General features: G+C 45.4%; 1 protein-coding gene across 1 annotated transcript in view; it reads left to right on the forward strand.

The window, feature by feature from the left end:
* The window catches only part of Lmcd1 (LIM and cysteine-rich domains 1), a 58,869-nt gene that overhangs the window by 26,410 nt on the left and 15,503 nt on the right, over positions 1-16,956 (forward strand). The window contains exons 2-3 of the mRNA NM_001008562.1: positions 4,792-4,880; positions 10,105-10,360. Coding sequence (NP_001008562.1) covers positions 4,792-4,880; positions 10,105-10,360 — 345 coding nt within the window. The remainder of the gene's footprint in view (positions 1-4,791; positions 4,881-10,104; positions 10,361-16,956) is intronic.

Genomic DNA, 16,956 nt, shown 5'->3' on the forward strand with positions numbered 1-16,956 from the left:
GCAATAGAGCAAAGTACTCAATGTCAACCTCTGGCCTCCAAATGTATTCTCTCTCTCTCTCTCTCTCTCTCTCTCTCTCTCTCTCTCTCTCTCTCTCTCCACACACACACACACACACACACACACACAGTGACATAGACAGAGGGACAGTAAGACAGAGAGAGACACAGAGAGATAATAAGAAAGAGACTTCCTCTAGGAGTTTACCAAGAAAGCAAATGCTTACAAGAGACTAAAATCCCTAGCCTGTCTCTTGCTCCATACACTGTCAGTGCTACCAGACTAACCAAAGTCCTTTAAAGAAATGAGCAATTCAGTTCTAAGACATTACATTGCATGTACCACATCCTACTACACCAGAGCCAGAACCTATTGTCCAAATGCATTTTCTTCCATTCCAAAGAAAACAACAGATTAGACACTGCATTCTAAGAAACCTTTATTAGAGTGATGGTTCCCTGAAGTTTCTATTCTCAGCTACTGGGAGAGGCTGGGAGGCACGGTGCCATCCGTCAACAGCATCTACATCAGAGAACTGTACTGTTTATAAACCAGCGGATCTTTTTTGGAGCTCTGCTTCTGGCTAATTGCCATCCCCACTCCTCAGTCAACAAGGCCATCATTTTCTCTGTGTTGAAGATACTTGGGTCTGCCCGGCTCCGAGAATGACATGCTCTGAACAAGTGACTGTGTATTGTGTTGGACAGTCAGTCAGGAAACCAGTTGTGTGCATGGCCTGACTCCCCACATGTAACTCTCCCTTGCAAGTCCATTTATTTTTCTTTTCTAGAACTTTTTAGTCACAAAGACTGGCCCACTAGCGGCTGGTTGCTAAGTTCTGCTTTTTATACCTCTACAACTGTGACTGTGTGGCCCAAGGATAAAGCTCCTCCATCATCACTTGCCTGAAAACAGTGGCCTTTCTTGGTTAGGAAGAAGCCTTTCAGCTTTGCTGAAAAGAGTTCATCAGGTCTGATGCAGCAGTGCGTACATTGAGTCTGCATAATATTAGCCTAGCGGAGGTCAGTTCTGGATTGGAGAGGGGCTCATGGAGCCTTGACCCTCTATATGAACTAGCAACTACTGATAGAGTCTAGAAGTCGTGTGTCACTGTTTTCTCTTGTGTACCTACCAGGCTCCAATGAATAGCTCCAAACCATGGTTACATAAGTAAACGCTGGTTGAAACTCAGTAGGTCACAAAATGAAATGATGTGATGTGAGAAACAGATTTATAGGGAAGGAGGGTGGTTTGACATATTGGGAGGGGGAATGAGAGAGGCTAGGTAGCAAGAGTAATGACAGTGTATTGAATATGTATGTCTGAGACCATCAACAAGCAAATTTAATTAATAGAAACTGAATGAAACCAAGAGTTTCTCAAGGACAGAGGCTAAAATCAGCCTTGTTTAATGAGTTAATCACAAAGCATGGAGCATGTATTGGTAGTATCTTTTATTTTGTGTTGTTTTCTTGTTTTGTTTTGTTTTACTTTTTTTTCTTTTTTCTTTTTTTCGGAGCTGGGGACCGAACCCAGGGCCTTGCGCTTGCTAGACAAGCGCTCTACCACTGAGCTAAATCCCCAACCCCTTTGTTTTACTTTTAAACCAGAAAGGCAACACATAGATAAGGAAGAAAGAGAGTAAACAACATATGGAGTGTGCCCTTCCAAAAAGAGTTTCCCAGAAGTCCCCAAGGACACTAAAGAATGACTAATTCAAGGTCTTTCACAAGATCCAATAACAATAACTAATACCCAGTGCATAATAATTGTGTGTTAAATCCTTTCCATGCAGTTTTCTGATTAACCTTCTTAGCAACTCCACGAGGCAGGTTAAGTTCCTGTTATCCCAGTGAGTCTGTAAGAGAGTGATATGACAAGCCCAGCCATTCACCCTATACAGTAAGAGAGGAACAAAAGTGTTAAAATCCAGTCCAGCCTGACCCCTTGCCAGGGCCCTTCTCCCTGAAACAGGGTCCCACTCTCATATTCTCTTGTATCTAGCACAGGCTGGCACCTCAAAGGTCAGAAGTCTTTGCACATCTGGCTTGCCATTTGTACTTTGTTATGGACTCCTCACTTCCGGCTTGCTGCTACACTAACATCTCTGTAACATCTCTCCCACGAGCTTGTCAGGGAACACAAGCCAGGCAGCCCCACCCAGGTGGTTTTCTCGTTTTACAAAGGCAGAACAATGGCTAGCATCCAGTCATACACATAGCTGATAAATGCCAGACCCAGCACAGTGAGGCTGGTCTCCCCATCACAGGCTGACATCCTGAAGAGCAGCACTGTCTTACATCACTGTTTCTCAACCAAACAGGAGCCAGCAGCCACACTGAGGCTCAACTCCAGATCAATCCTTAAAACTAATTCCCTTCTGGAAGGAAGGTTAAATAGCCCCTCATTAGAAGATCAGTTCTGCTCAGGCCTGCTGGGCCACTTACGAAATGCTTCTATGAGGATGACTTGTTTCCAGGCCTCTAGGGCTACCTGAAATACTCCAACAATGAAGCCTTATTCTTGAATTAAGTAAACTTGGAATCACTCAAATGTTAAGGGTGGAAAGATTGCTCTATTTTAACTGGTATAATTCAAGGAGGAGAGGAATTGGATGCCAGAACAGATACAGGTCAACAGCTTTAAGGACCAAACCAAAGCTCTCTCTGTGGAAAATGGTCTCCAATTTAGGGAGATTGAGCTACCTCAGTCTCACACTTAGCAGAGATCTGCCATCTTAACCCCGGAGGGGCTGAGGCAGGAGGATCTCATGTCTGGGGCCAGAATAGATCAAATAGTAAGACCCATTTCAGGAGGTTGGGGTCATAAAAATCTCTCCTCTGAACACCTGCCACTAGACTGCCCATTCCTGTGCATATAAAACAGAAAGCAGATTGGTAACTGTTTTGTTAATGGTAGTCACCGGGTGAGAAGGATGGAGCTAGGCATCACTGCAGGGAGATTTGGTTGCACGAGAAAGACATTGTGAAGGATCACTGTGCTGAGTCCTAACACTGGCAATGAGGGTAGGGTCACTCCCCCCCAACACACACACACACACACACACACACACACACACACACACACACACACACACGTCTTTTAAAAGCAAGTCAAATAGAGGGCTATAGAAAAGTCACTAAAGTTCTTAACTTACAAGCATTAGAACCTGAGTTTTATCCCTAGACCCCACATAAGCCAAAGCCAGTGTGCTGCTACATGCTGGCAACACAAAGCTAGAGAGATAGAAACAGGCAGATACCTTGGGCAGACAACTCAGCTTGCTTTGTGAGTTCAGGACAGGGTAAGGTCATTTCAAATAAACAATGTGGGTTGTGCCTGAGAAGGAATAATACCTACCCTGGTCCTCTGAAATCAGCACACACACACACACACACACACACACACACACACACACACACACACACACACCAGAGTGAACCAGAAATGTCCCCTAACACACACTCAGATTACCATACCACAGAATACACTCTACCATTTGCTTTTTCCGAGTCTCTCCTCACTGCCAGGCTTCTCTCCATTTTCTCTCTATTCAACCTTCACGGTCTAAATCCCCAGGTGATCTACTTGCTCCTCCCATAAGGGTTTATTAACAGACACCTTCTTCCATATTTCTGACGTTTATGTCCAAATCATAGCAGTTAGCATAGCTAGACTTGCAGTCTGGCTCAATGGTCAAGCCCTTGCTTTTACTCAGCAGCAGTTTGCAAAATTGAGTGAAAAGTATGAGCTTCCCTCTCTATGGCCCCTGGCTTGTGTATCCTTTGGGGCACACAGAGTCTAATGTTAAAGTCCCTATGCATGACATAGAGTAGACGTAAGTAAATGCTATGCCATCGTTCATGCCTTTGTTAAAATGAGGGGCTTGTTCCTTCACATTTCTAACAGGGTGAGCCCTGCTTCTGATGAGAACAAGATGGTGCACACACCTCTCTGAAGTCTTCCCTTCCCCCAGTCTATGGAGAAAGATAGGTTAAGTTTCTCAGTCTGCAGATCCGTCATTAACCCAACACCTCTCCAATTCTAATGTACTACATTTCTGGAAATTCTGTTGAAGAGCAGTCTAATGAAAAGGAGCCAGGTTAGACTCTGAGATTTTTGCATTTCTTGTGTGCTTATGGGTAAGGTTGCTGGTTCGAGGACACCATGAGAGCTACTGGATCTAACCAAAGCATCTGTAGCAGCAAAATACAGGCATGTTTCCCGTGGCTTTGTACTGAATAATAAAACCTGCCTTCTATGTTGCCCTGCCTCCAAAGGAGATTTCAAATACTTGAGAGGTTGTTTTGGGTGCATTAGCAAAATATTTAAGTCTTTCTCAGAGTCATAAATGTCTGGGAGCCTGTTCCTTTGTATGTGCTAGTAGTGTTGGTTCAGTCACATACTACCAATAAATCAGAAGGCAATGGAGGAAAAGAGACACTCTGGAAGATTCCATTCTAGTGATAGATAGTTCAAAGAAGGAGTGAAGGTGTGGAGAAGAGCACATGACCCCTCATAGAAGTCTCTCCAGACAGCCCTGGCATTTGGAGACAGCCCTGGAGCCTGGCGGTGAGCCCCAGTTGAGCTTTTATTAGGAAGGGCCGCACCCTTCAACACTTGCTGCCCATGGCCCCATTCCCGGATGTTCTTCTCTCTTCCCAGTAAACAGTGAGTGGCAGCATATTGATCAGGAGCCCTTTGAGCCCCCACACAGTCCCTTTGCTGTTATGCCAAGTCTCTCAGAGGTCAGTGTGAAGGAAAACACCCTCTCTCTGTCTCCTTTTCCAGATGTCCCTGGGCCAGCAGCAGTCCGCAAGAGGAGTGGCTTGTCTGCGGTGCAAGGGGATGTGCTCCGGCTTCGAGCCGCATTCATGGAGGTAATAGATTTGGTGAAGGAGACTCTGTCTGCTTTTGTTTTCCTGACTGTTCTTTCCAAAAACGTGGGTGGTTCTCTCTGCTGACATTGTGTAGGATTCGGGCTAGGAAGGGCAGCTGGGGAATGAGAGCCTCTGCATCTCCTAATTCAGGAATGAGTGGATGTTTTAAAGATCTTGAGGAGCGTAAGGAAAAATACTTTGTGCTACATAAACCATAGCAAGGTAAATGGTATCTGGTCCAGCAAGGATTATACCCTTGTTTTGTTTTTTGTTGTCGTTGGCTTGTTTGGTTTTTTTCTGTTTGTTCGTTTGCTTGCTTTGCTGTAACTAAACATCTGACAAGAAGCAACTTAAGAGAGCAAGGTTTTCTTTTGGCTCACAATTGGAGGGGATACCATCTGCCATGGAAAAGAGGAGGATCCATGGTGACAGGAGTATGCAGTTGGTACTCCTCACATTTTAGTGGGACAGTGTGCAAAGGTCAGATGGGAAGTAGAGCTGGCCTATGAAAACTCCAAAGCCCCACTCCCGTGAACCCAGTTCTTCGAGCAAGGCTCTCTACCTCTTAAAGCATCTATAGCTTTATAAAAGCAGCTACCAACTGGGACCAAGTATTCAAACACATGAACCTGTTGGAGAGATTTTACATATAAGCCACAACCGACAACTACAGGAAGATGCATTTAGAGATGCCTTTAGGGAACGACCATCCCCTCTCAGGTCTGAAGATGGACTTGCTCTTACCTCAGCAGCGTCTCTGGGGTGGGTTTTTTAAACTTAGGTGTGGTCAAAGGTAGAGCGGGGAAGACCGTTCTGTCAGCAAAGTGCTTGCCTTGCATCATGAGAGCTTGACTTCCTTTCCCCAACTCAAATGTCTCTGAGGAGGCAAAGACAGGAGGATCCCTAGGGCTTGCTGACCACCCAGGCTAGGCTTGACGAATTCCAGCACAACCTTCTTTGCAAAAATGAGAGAGCTTCTCTCAAATAACAAGAAAGACAGCACCTGAGAATATCGACAGCAAAAGTTGTCCTCTGACCACACACACACACACACACACACACACACACACACACACACACACACGGGCACACAGGCTGTCAAAGGCATTCTGTCCACAGTACGGGAAGACCAGGACCTGTGATTCACATCTGTACATTAGGAGTGTCCGGTCCAGCTACAGTACTGGAATTTGCCTTTCGTCCTTTATCACAGAGGTCTCTGAAACAATGTTGAGGCTGCCAGTAAGCGTAATGGCCTAGAAATCTTCACATCAACACCCTTATGGATGGTGGCTCTAGAGTGGTACAGGGTACAACCCGATGGCTGCCTCTGCCACCACAAAGTGGTGTATAGAGTTCTACTCCATAGAACTCTATAGCAAACCAGGAGCTTTTGTTCTTCATGTCTTATCATAGCTTGGGCATTTAATATGGTTCAAACTTCCCGAGGTGTTTCCTAAGATGCTGACTCTATGATGAGACTGCAGTTGAAAAAATATCTGCTATACATGAGCCCCCATCTCAAAAGAAATCAGCCTACTGAATAATGAGCAAACCCTTCCTTATTGAAAAAGTGAAACAATATGCACTAGGAAGTATTTCTCAGTTTTGCGAATATATACAAGGAAGGTGGGTAATTGGGATGAATTTACTAAATGGACTGGTTTGAACTTAGGCTTAAAAGAAACATAGCCTCTCAATCTTAAACATCTGCACTCTGGTGGGTTGTGAGCTTTTGAAACTGCCCCATTCCTTGACTCTATTTCCTGAGACTTCAGCCTCAGAGGAGCATACATGTTCTTCCCCATGGAAGAGACCCAACAAGTCATACAACCAAGGCCTTTATCCTCTAAAAACTGCCTCCTTCACTTGTTCTCAGCAGCAATCATTTTTAATGATTTTTAATGATTTGAGAAGATTGTGTAGCCTTGCGAGAAGTTAACTTCTCTATCGCGCCAACTCTGCTAGTCCTTATCTTTCTTCCACCAGGGTCCTGGACAATGCTGAGGAATCTCTTCAACTCTTTGTGGACAGCTAGATCGTCTCCGTAGCTGAGACAGAGAGTAAATGTTCCCTCAGCAAGGCTCAGTCTTGGGCTGCTGCTCTCCAGCACCCTAACAGGGTCCTGTAGTGTATGTGGTTGTTTGTCTGGTTGTTTATGGAGACAGAACAAGTCTGTCCCTATTCCTCATGCTTCCTTGGAGCAGAAGCCTCTGCATTGTTTTAAGTCCTATGTTTCCTTGTCCATCCTGCCTGTGGTTTTAAAACCAAGTGCATTTCTTGAGCAACATATATTGTACTTGGAGGTCCTACACGGAGTGTGCCTGCCTTCCTGCACTTGGCCATACCAGGAGCTTACGTTCAACCCATGTTGATGCAGTGATGTCCCAACATGGGGGTGGGAGGTTTGCACACTTCCCATATAGTCCCAGTTTTCATAGTAGATTGTTGAAAATACTGTATTACTTTAATTTCTGTTGTTATTATAAATACCCCAACTAAAGCAACTTTAGGAGAAAAAGAAATTTGGGGGCTCAGAGTTCTAGAAGATATACAGTCCATCTTGGTGGGAAAAGTATGACAGTGGAGGCATGAGGCTGGCCAGTTGTATTGCATCAGCAATCCAGAGGAGACAGCAAACAGGAAGTAGGGTCCATCTATAAAATTTTAAAGTCCTCCCCAGTGACACTGTTCCTTCAGCAAAGCTCTACCCCCTAAAGTTTTATAACCTTCCATGTACCACCATTAGCTGGGGCCAGTTGTCCAAACACATGAGCCTAAGGAGGGTATTTCATATTCAAATCCCAACAGATATATCCATAACTGAACTTCAGTCAACCAGGTTTGGAAGGAAAGCCTGCAACCAGTGGACTTAACTAATATAGAACTTGATACAATTCCCAGTTATCCACAAAGAGAAGAGGATTTGCCACTTTAGTGCCACTTGTGCTCTTTGGGGATGAGAATGCACCCCTCACAATGTGGGTACCTGAAAAGAGTTAAGGCAGAGAGGAAAGGTGTCTTCTTACTCATCTGATGCAGTGCAGCAATGTGCCTAGCAGTAAGAGCATGAATATCAAGAGAAGTTATTTGGAAGAGATCTCAAAGAACATCCTCCTGTTTCTTAACATCTCCTCATCTCACATGCTTAGGTACCATCACGGGATCCCACATTAACTAACACAGCCCACAGAAGCCTCCATGTCCAGTTTCACCTGTGAGCTATAGTGAGATCAGGGGATCAAATGGATCAGAAAGTGCTTATAGTCAAGGCTCTCCAGTGTCCCACACTAGGCTTTTCTGTCTGCTGTTGTCATCTCTCAAGTGAAAACAATTATCCCTGTCCATCACCAACCTCCCAGCCTGCCTCTCAAAATCAGAGGCAGGAGAGTCTAATGAACTGAGAATGTGATGCCCACTTATACATAACCGAGGACTCCTTTCTGTGGGAGCAAAAAGAAAAGACTTCTCATATATATCCTGCAATGCCTGCAAGGTCCTTTGTCTCCTATGGTGCTGGGATACATCCTTTGAGCCATAGATTTAACTCTTCTCACATGTCAGCCTACCAAATGTGAACTCGGGATGTAAGCACCCCCAGATAACATTCTGTCCATCATGCCACACAAGACACAACCTGAAACTAAACAAAAGTTAGGGCTTAATTTAGCCTTTCTCACCTCAATGTTTTCCAGACTCCGGACCACAGAACACTGGGCCCTCATCTGTGTGTGTCCTACTCACATTTGGGAGTGAGTTAGGGTTAGCAGAAGTACCCCTGTATTCCATGATTCTGTTGCAGTTCAACCTTCTCCTACTTTGTGTTAAACTTCCCTCTCCCTCTGCCATGCCGATTGTGAGATCCTTGAACATCCCAGTTAAACCTCCTCTTCAAATGAGATGCACTTTCCAACCACATACACACACACACACACACACACACACACACACACACACACACCACATACACACCATTGGGATTTCGGGGCTGATGATGCTTCACTGAGGGAGCCTGAACTGTGGGATGCTTTTGTCCACATCCCATGCTTCTATATACTAACTGACAGAGCCATCATGCATCCTAGCCATAATCATGAGAACTGTCAACATTGCTAACCACCCATTAAGGGACCTGATGGGGTCAAAGGACCGTGGATGTAGGACAATCTAATGACACCTCTGACAGCCTGATGTAAAAGCAAGCAGGCTCTTTCAAGATGCTTCATCCTTGTCTCTGCAGTTGGTCTTCACATTGCCCACTTTCTTTCAAAATCTCTTAAATTGCATGCACTGGGGCGTCTGAGACATTGCACAGCAAACCTTGGTGACAGGCCTTTGAAGGGAGGAAAGAACACTTTTCTTCTCACACCACAGAACTCTCTGGAGTTCTAAAGCCTAACAGCATGACACAAAACAGCCAAACACTTTCTTTTATTAATTGTCAAAGAGAGGCACCGGGGCTTTCAAGTGAACTTGAAATTTCCCCAGAATGTATCTTTCCCTCCCGGGCCCCTGTCAGAGCCACCCTCCCGGGACATCAATCTCCCCAGCTGGGAGGATTTACTCAGTTCACTCCCTTCCCCTGGCTTCTGGCCACAAATCTGAACGAAATTCCCACCATATCTCACTTCAGTGGGCATGCTGAAGAATTTCGACCAGAACTTATGCAGCTCATGAATCATAGGAGACAATTTTAATGATTCCTAAGAGCAGAGAATTTAGCATACATTTTTTAAAAAGCCAAGTAATAAATATTTTGGTCAGGTCAGAGGGCCTCTGTTATAAATACTCAACTGTGCCCTTCCAGCCCCAAAGCAACGAAAAAAAAAAAAAAAGCCTGTGTTTCAATAAAACTTTATTTGTAAAACGGAAGTCAGGAGTCAGGGGCCAGATTCAGGCCACAATCCACAGCACACATTTTGAGTAAATTAATACTTGACATAGTGACCACCAAGAGGAAACTGCAACTCATGTTTACAACCAACATGGCACACAAACTTCTCGAGTGATATTTGCATTCCGAGTTCCCTAATGCTAGACAGAAAAAGACAGGTGTGCTGCCTCAATACCATTTTCTGTCCCAAAGGCCTTGTCACTCTACCGCCATCCTTTTCAGGTTAATAAAGTGAAACTCGAGCTTGATTTCAAAACAGTAGATGCTACTGTTAGGGCCGAAGCACCTCTTCTCTGGAGGATGAACTCACTTGTTTCCACTGTTCCCCAGGAAAATATGCAAGTCTTGTAAATGCAGCCAGGAGGAGCACTGCCTAAGCTCTGACCTGGAGGATGATCGGAAAATTGGGCGCCTGCTGATGGACTCCAAGTATGCCACTCTTACTGCCAGGGTGAAAGGTGGAGACGGCATTCGCATCTATAAGAGAAACCGCATGATCATGACCAACCCCATTGCCACTGGCAAAGACCCCACCTTTGACACTATCACCTATGAGTGGGCTCCCCCAGGAGTCACCCAGAAACTGGTAAGACTATCTTCTTCTACTCGAGTGATTATTTTTCTTCCCTCTTAAGTATGAGCTGTGACGCAGAATCCTGAAGTTCATTGATAAGGTAGGAATGGCTGTAGTTTCAGCCCTGCTCCTAGATCAGGTAATAATGAAGCAAAGAGAGTCTGGAGCTCAGCCTTTCCTCACCTACAGAATGGAGTGAGGCATTCATATGAACTCTTGAGGGCTTTCCAGTTCTATATGGGAGCATTCACTGTGTCTTTCAGGCTCCTCATTTCTGAGCTAGGGATATTTATCATGATTCTCTGAATGTTCTTTATTCTCCGCAAGATGTTTATTTCCATATAAAATTATCTGGATCCCTCAACAAGCCTATGGGAAAACAGAGGAAGCGTCCTTTCTCCTCAGACATAGAAGGCTGTTAATCTTAGAATAAGGAATGAATAGCTCTTAAGTATCTGAGAACTCCATCACCCAGCAAGGCAGATTCCCTTACACAACAAGAAACAGAGAATGGCTCTTGCAAGTTGTGAAGCAGGGACTGATGGCTGGCTACAGAGGATGACATCAGTGCAGCGGCAGAGCCAGGACATGCCGTGGGATTCAGACACCCCTCTGCCCTCCACGCCTAGGTTGTGCAAGCCAGCAAGAGGTGCTCACAAGTCAGTGGGACACAAGCCATCGAGTCATAAAGAGCTGGCTAAGGCTATCAGGAAGCAGCTGGTGAAAGCTCCAGATTTGCTCCCCATCTAATCAGGGGCAGCCATCGAAGGGCCATGATGAATGCTGCCTTGTAAAACCTCCTGGTTACAAAGACCCCCTGTCTGCCCCACAGCTGGCCGGTCTCAGTTTTGGCACAGGTCAATACTCTTTTTGCTCACCCCTCCCCCTCTCTGTTTTCATTACCAAGTGGCCGGGCCTAATTAAATTTTGGAAGTGGGACAGAATCTGGTTGTCCATCACCCTTCCCTACCAAAAGGAAAGCTAGAGAACGCCATCAGTCTTCCAAGCTGGTGCCCATTAGCTTGCCTGTGACTTTGTATCTCGTACTACTATGCACTAGTTGTCACCAAACTAAGAGTATTTCAACCACAGCCTTGTGTAATGTCCCAGTGTCTTAGGCAAACATTGTTAGAGGGAAACAGGCTCAGAGAGAGCCTGCAACTAGCCAGATGCCCAGCTGATTTGATTTAGGAGAAGCCAAGCCTTGATTTCAGGCCTCCATTCCCACCCCTGTCAAAGCCTAGGTTGCTTCAACCCCAACCCTAGCCCAGACTATTAGGACTGGTAAATGGAGGAGGAAGCAAACAAGAGAGTTAGCCTATTTGAAAGCAGGCCTCCAAGAAGGGAAAGAAGCTTGAGTGGGCTTTGGCCACTAATTTGGAAATAAGGGAGAAAAGAAAGAAGAGGAAGCCAGCATCCACTGAGCAGTCAGCATGTATGTCTTCCGAGTGTCTGCCACTCCCTCTGTGTCACAGCCACTATGGCTGAGTGTGCCACAGCCCATTTTAAGGGGGAGCACATCCAGACTTGTAAGTCTCATGCCTCATGATTTGTTCTCACACCCAATGTGACCACTGACATCAGCAGTGATCTGCCTCCCAACTGAGCCCATTACACCCCAGCATCCTACTGAAATACAGCACTCTGGGAGCTGTCACCTGGGGTTGACATGTGATTGACATAGCAAAAGACAAACAAACAAAAAAACAAAAAAAACTCTTATTGTCCTTAGGTAACAGCAAGAGAAAAGTCAGAAAAGAGATGCCTTTAGCTGGGGGCTGCATGTCCTGACTCTAGAGCCCAAGTGTGTTCTACTGCAAAACCCAGGAAACAACCCTTTGCCTGCCTCTTAGCTCTCAGTATAGCTGATGTTTATAGATTCTAGAAGTCTCTCCACCTGAGATGTCCCTGCTAGATGCAGAGCAGAATATTACATTCCCCCCAGGAATTTCATAAATCCTAGATGAGGCTTTCCAACTGGGCTACCTCTCCCTAAAAGTCTGGGTAATATGACTTTAACCACTTTCCTAGAGAGACACCTAGAAGATGGTCTAACAAAAGCCAGACCAGTGCCAGATATCACTGAGGCCCAGACTTCCATATTCTTATTCTTATTTTATCTTATTCTATACTGTTTTAGTCCATGGTAAGTGCCTGGAGGCCTGAGCTGAGAAGGATCCTGAGTGAGCTCTTCATCAAGGATTGACTAGCAATGTCTGTCATGAGCATAGACATAGAAGCAATGGCAGGGCCAGACCCATCAGCCCCACAGCACAAACCAATGGCAAGTGTAGATTTGCAGGATTCTTGACAATGTGAAGAGGAGCCACCACACAGTTACAACAGGAACACTGGCTCCTAAGGAGGGAAAGCTCCCATTCTCCAAGGCCCAGTCAAGAATCTACTTGCAGCCATACCCCACAAGCAATCCAGAGTTGATAAGGGATACTATAAGTGCAGAGGTAGTGAGTACCAGTGCCATGGGACTCATAGCAAGGGATGGGCAGGTACTGGAAGCCAAAGAAATGGACACACCTAAGGCACAGGAGACCCCAAAATCAGGTGACATGGAAGAAAAGAGCTTGAGACCCAAGCTACTAGATCCAAAGCTGTCACTACCATATATCATGATTCTAGGGCTTATTTAACCCTCTGTGCCTCTGTTTCCCAGATTATAGCAGTACCTTTCTCTGAGGCTTCCATGAGAATTAAAGGGTCAACTGATACATAAGATCTTTGTACTGTGAGAGTCCTGGGACATGGTAAGATCCACCATACTGTGGCCTATTCCCTCCACTGTTAAACCACCGAAGTTGGTGGAACATGGTGCCCTAGCAAAAAAAGCAATTGTTCCCCCAAGTGATGAATCTTGCACCTAGGCTGCTCCAACAACTGGAATCAGTGAAGTGTTTCAGAGGGACGAAACTCTTGCCTCCACCTTCCCAAACCCCTACTTTGAATAATGGGGCAAGATATTCCCTGGGAATCACCTGAAGAGGGTCTGTGTGGGTGACTTGGCCGTACAAAGCTCTGTCCTAAGCCATCTCCAGAGTTCTGTACCCTGACCTAGACATTGATTTATTCAGCTGTCATGTCTCCCTGTCTTCTGATGGTCACAGCCCCTTCCCTACCACCACTCATTGCCCACACAGAGGCTGATCTGACCCTAGGATGTCTGTTTCCACTATGCATATTAAAGAACCTGCCTGAGGGCTCCCATCCTGGACTGCAAATCCCCCCTCTGACTGCAATTGAGTAACCCACAAAAGTCTCTTCACTGTTTCCAGATGATTCCTACACACCCAAAGGACTGAGCCTCAGTTCTAGAGAGCTTCCTCAGTGACGGTCATGCTGCAGTCTACTTGTTATTTCTCAATAACTAAAAAAGAAACCACTACACTTTGCTACCCCCTAATACAGGGTCGGAAAGAATCCCTTCTCATATGGGGCACTAGCTAAGTGGTAGCCCAGGGGATCTGTTTATCCCTGTGCTGGCTAGAGGATCTTGGCCTCCTTGGCTAGGTAGAGTCCTTTGTCCCCTCTGACCCTCTTTAAGCTGTTAGCTGAAGTGAACCATCAACTTCTCACTCTGTTGTGAGTAGGGAGAGTCAGGCAAGGTTGCCTAGATCCTCTCCTACTGGTACTATGTTGCCTGCCCTGAACTTAGAAGATGATGAAGTTGAGGTCTACAGGGGTCAGGCACTTGGGGAAATGGTTTAGTTGCTGAGTCTGCCCCCCACCATCCCAGGACTCTGGCTACCTTGTGTTTCTGGGAAAGTACTTGAACAGCAACTGGGCCTGTGCAGCTATGCCTGGAGTTGACCAAGGGTACTGTGAGCATTTTTATGCCAGTAAAGACTCAGATGGGAGGTGGAGGTGGTGCCTGGAAGCTAGGACACAGCCAACAATTGGGCACATGGTTCTTGTCGTCTTTAGAATTTACTTATTAAAATGCCCAGTGACTACCAGGCCTGGGGCATACGCACCCAAGCTTCTTCTCCCATACTGTTCAACTTCCCATTACTATGACAAATTCACAAGATAATCAACTTATGAAAAGGAAAGGATTTTTGCGCTCCTGGTTCTGGATCATGTGGGTCTAGGTGACACTACATTAAGAATGTAGGGAGAGTGTTCCCTTCACAGCAAGGAAGCAAGAAAGGACCAGGGTTTCTCTCCACCACTTCAAAGGCTTGTCCCCATGTGACCTATAAGCCCTGTTACACTCCACCTCTTTCAGGTGTTCACCATCTCCCAACAACACCAAGCAGGAAACCAACCCGTTAACACACGAACTTTGGGGGACTCACAGCACTCAGATTGTGGCACCCCTGCTCACCAATATCAGACAGCAGCTTAAGCTTCTCGCTATGATTTTCAGTCGAAATTTACCTGTAATTCCCATAATTCCAAGTGGCAAGATTCAGGCCATCTGGGTTCACAGAGGATAGATAGTGGGAGCCAGGCGAGCTGGTAGTGGGGGATGGGGCAGAGATAGAAAAGAGTCACCCAGAATAAACAACTTGCCTCTCAGTTTCTCATATTGTATGTGGCCATAGTCTTTGTCACACCCTTGCTTCCCATCCCTGGGACTCACTAGGCAGAAGATCTCTGGCTATAAAGGAAACAAAAGTTCTCTGTGAACACTAACATTCAGACAATTACCAGTCAAATAGACAGGGGGTGCTATTGACTTGAGACCCTATGGATTCTACACTTAGAGGTGCTGACATGTATTTTAAAATTAATAAACCATAAAATATCATATTCTCCCAATGATCTCATTATACTTTTCTAAGAAAAGCAATTTTAAACTAGATTTATTTTGCTTTTAATCAGGAGTATTGCCCGTGAGGTAAATGAAGTGAAAATGTTCCATTTGGAAGGGAACAATATCCGCACTGCAAAGCCTGTGAATCTAAAATGAGCCTCATTTTCATCAAAATGAGAATCTATGGCTATGCCTCAGGCAAGGAAAGGCTCATGCAAGTCCCTCTAAGGTGTTACCAATAGTCACGCACTTCTCCTTCCTGGAACATAAGAGTTTTCAAAATCTCAAAGCACAAGGTACTTGCCTTGATTCAGTTTTCCTGCTGGGTACTTAGGATCCCAGCTGATTTATCTCATACATTTGTTTCTTGCTGGTGTCTCATTGAAAGGTAGTTATATTAGTCCTTTCCCCCTTGCTGCTGTAACCAAACACATGACAGAAACAGCTTGAGAAGGCTTATTGTGACTACCATTTTGAAAGGGAAGAGCTAGCCCGTCACGGTGGGAAGCCATGGTAGCAGGAATGGCCCATGGCCCTGGTGGTAGGAGCATATGGCCAATGAATGCTTATGTCTTAGTAGAGCAAGAAACAGAGAAAATGAATGCTGGAACTGGGAGTAGGCAATAAATCCCAAGGCATGCCCCCTCAGTCACACACCTCCCAAAGCTTTTACAGCTCCCCAGAATAACACCACCAGCAAAGAACACAGGTTTTGAACACACGAACCCTGGGAGACATTCCACATTCAAACAATAACAGTAGCGTAAGGGTGTAGACCAACTTTCTGCCTCAGTGACTGAGATTTACCCGCAGCATGTAGATCCTTGGGTGCCACAACTGCCCTGATGAACTGGGGACTTGTGCTTGGGAATCTATGTTTTAGTGACTTTTCCAAAAGCTTCTCACACACTGGGTCAGTTAACAAACATGGCCGCTAAGTATAGGAGAAAGGTCACAGAAAAGAAAGTGAGGGGAAAGGAAACTTGGTACATGGCAGAGGCTTATTCCCAAATCCCAAAGCCTGCAGGCTTGCATGATGCTAAGTTTTGCATCTGAGAAACATGTGGGGGGGGGTGGAGAGTGAAGGCAGCTGCAGTTTCACAGCTAGCATGCCTAGGATCAGGAATTCAGTCTAAGATAAGCTAAACCTTCATTGGTTGCATTAGAAGAAGGTGAACACACCACACACAGACACACATACACACATACACACATACACACACATACACAGAGAGAGAGAGAGAGAGAGAGAGAGAGAGAGAGAGAGAGAGAGAGAGAGAGAGTTGGCCACAGCTTCTAAGTATAATGTACAATAGATTCAACTGGGCTTTCTCCTTTGTGAGCATCTTCATCAGCAGAAGTGACAATAAAGCACATAAACTGTAGGAGCAGAGAGAAGACAGTCCCATACAGACTCAGTTCAAGTGAGGTCAGCCTCTTTACCTTCCTCTTGTCCTGCTTCTGTAACAGTTTTCTCATCTAGTTACTGCTCAACAAGTAACAGAGAAGAGCTTTAATATAGTGATTTTGCTTTAGCAGCACAGGCAAACTTACTTTCCTTATTTTTCTCAGTGTTGTAGCAAAATACCTACTAAACACAACTTTCATGAAGGGATTGTTTTTTTATGTCTCATAGTTTGAGGGCACAGCCCCTCATAGTAAGGAAGTGGTACCAGCAGGAACTCTAGGTGGCTGGTCACATTGCCTCTGCCATCTCACAGCAGAGAGAGCAGGTCTTCAACTGGATTTTTTATTCACTCTGAGAACCATAGCCCACGTAGCACCAGAATGTGGGAGGATCTTCCTTCCTCAGTTAAACCTTCCTAGAAGCATTCTT

This window comes from Rattus norvegicus, chromosome 4, assembly GCF_021556685.1.
Source record: "Rattus norvegicus strain SHRSP/BbbUtx chromosome 4, alternate assembly SHRSP_T2T, whole genome shotgun sequence".
NCBI classification, from domain to species: domain Eukaryota; kingdom Metazoa; phylum Chordata; class Mammalia; order Rodentia; family Muridae; genus Rattus; species Rattus norvegicus.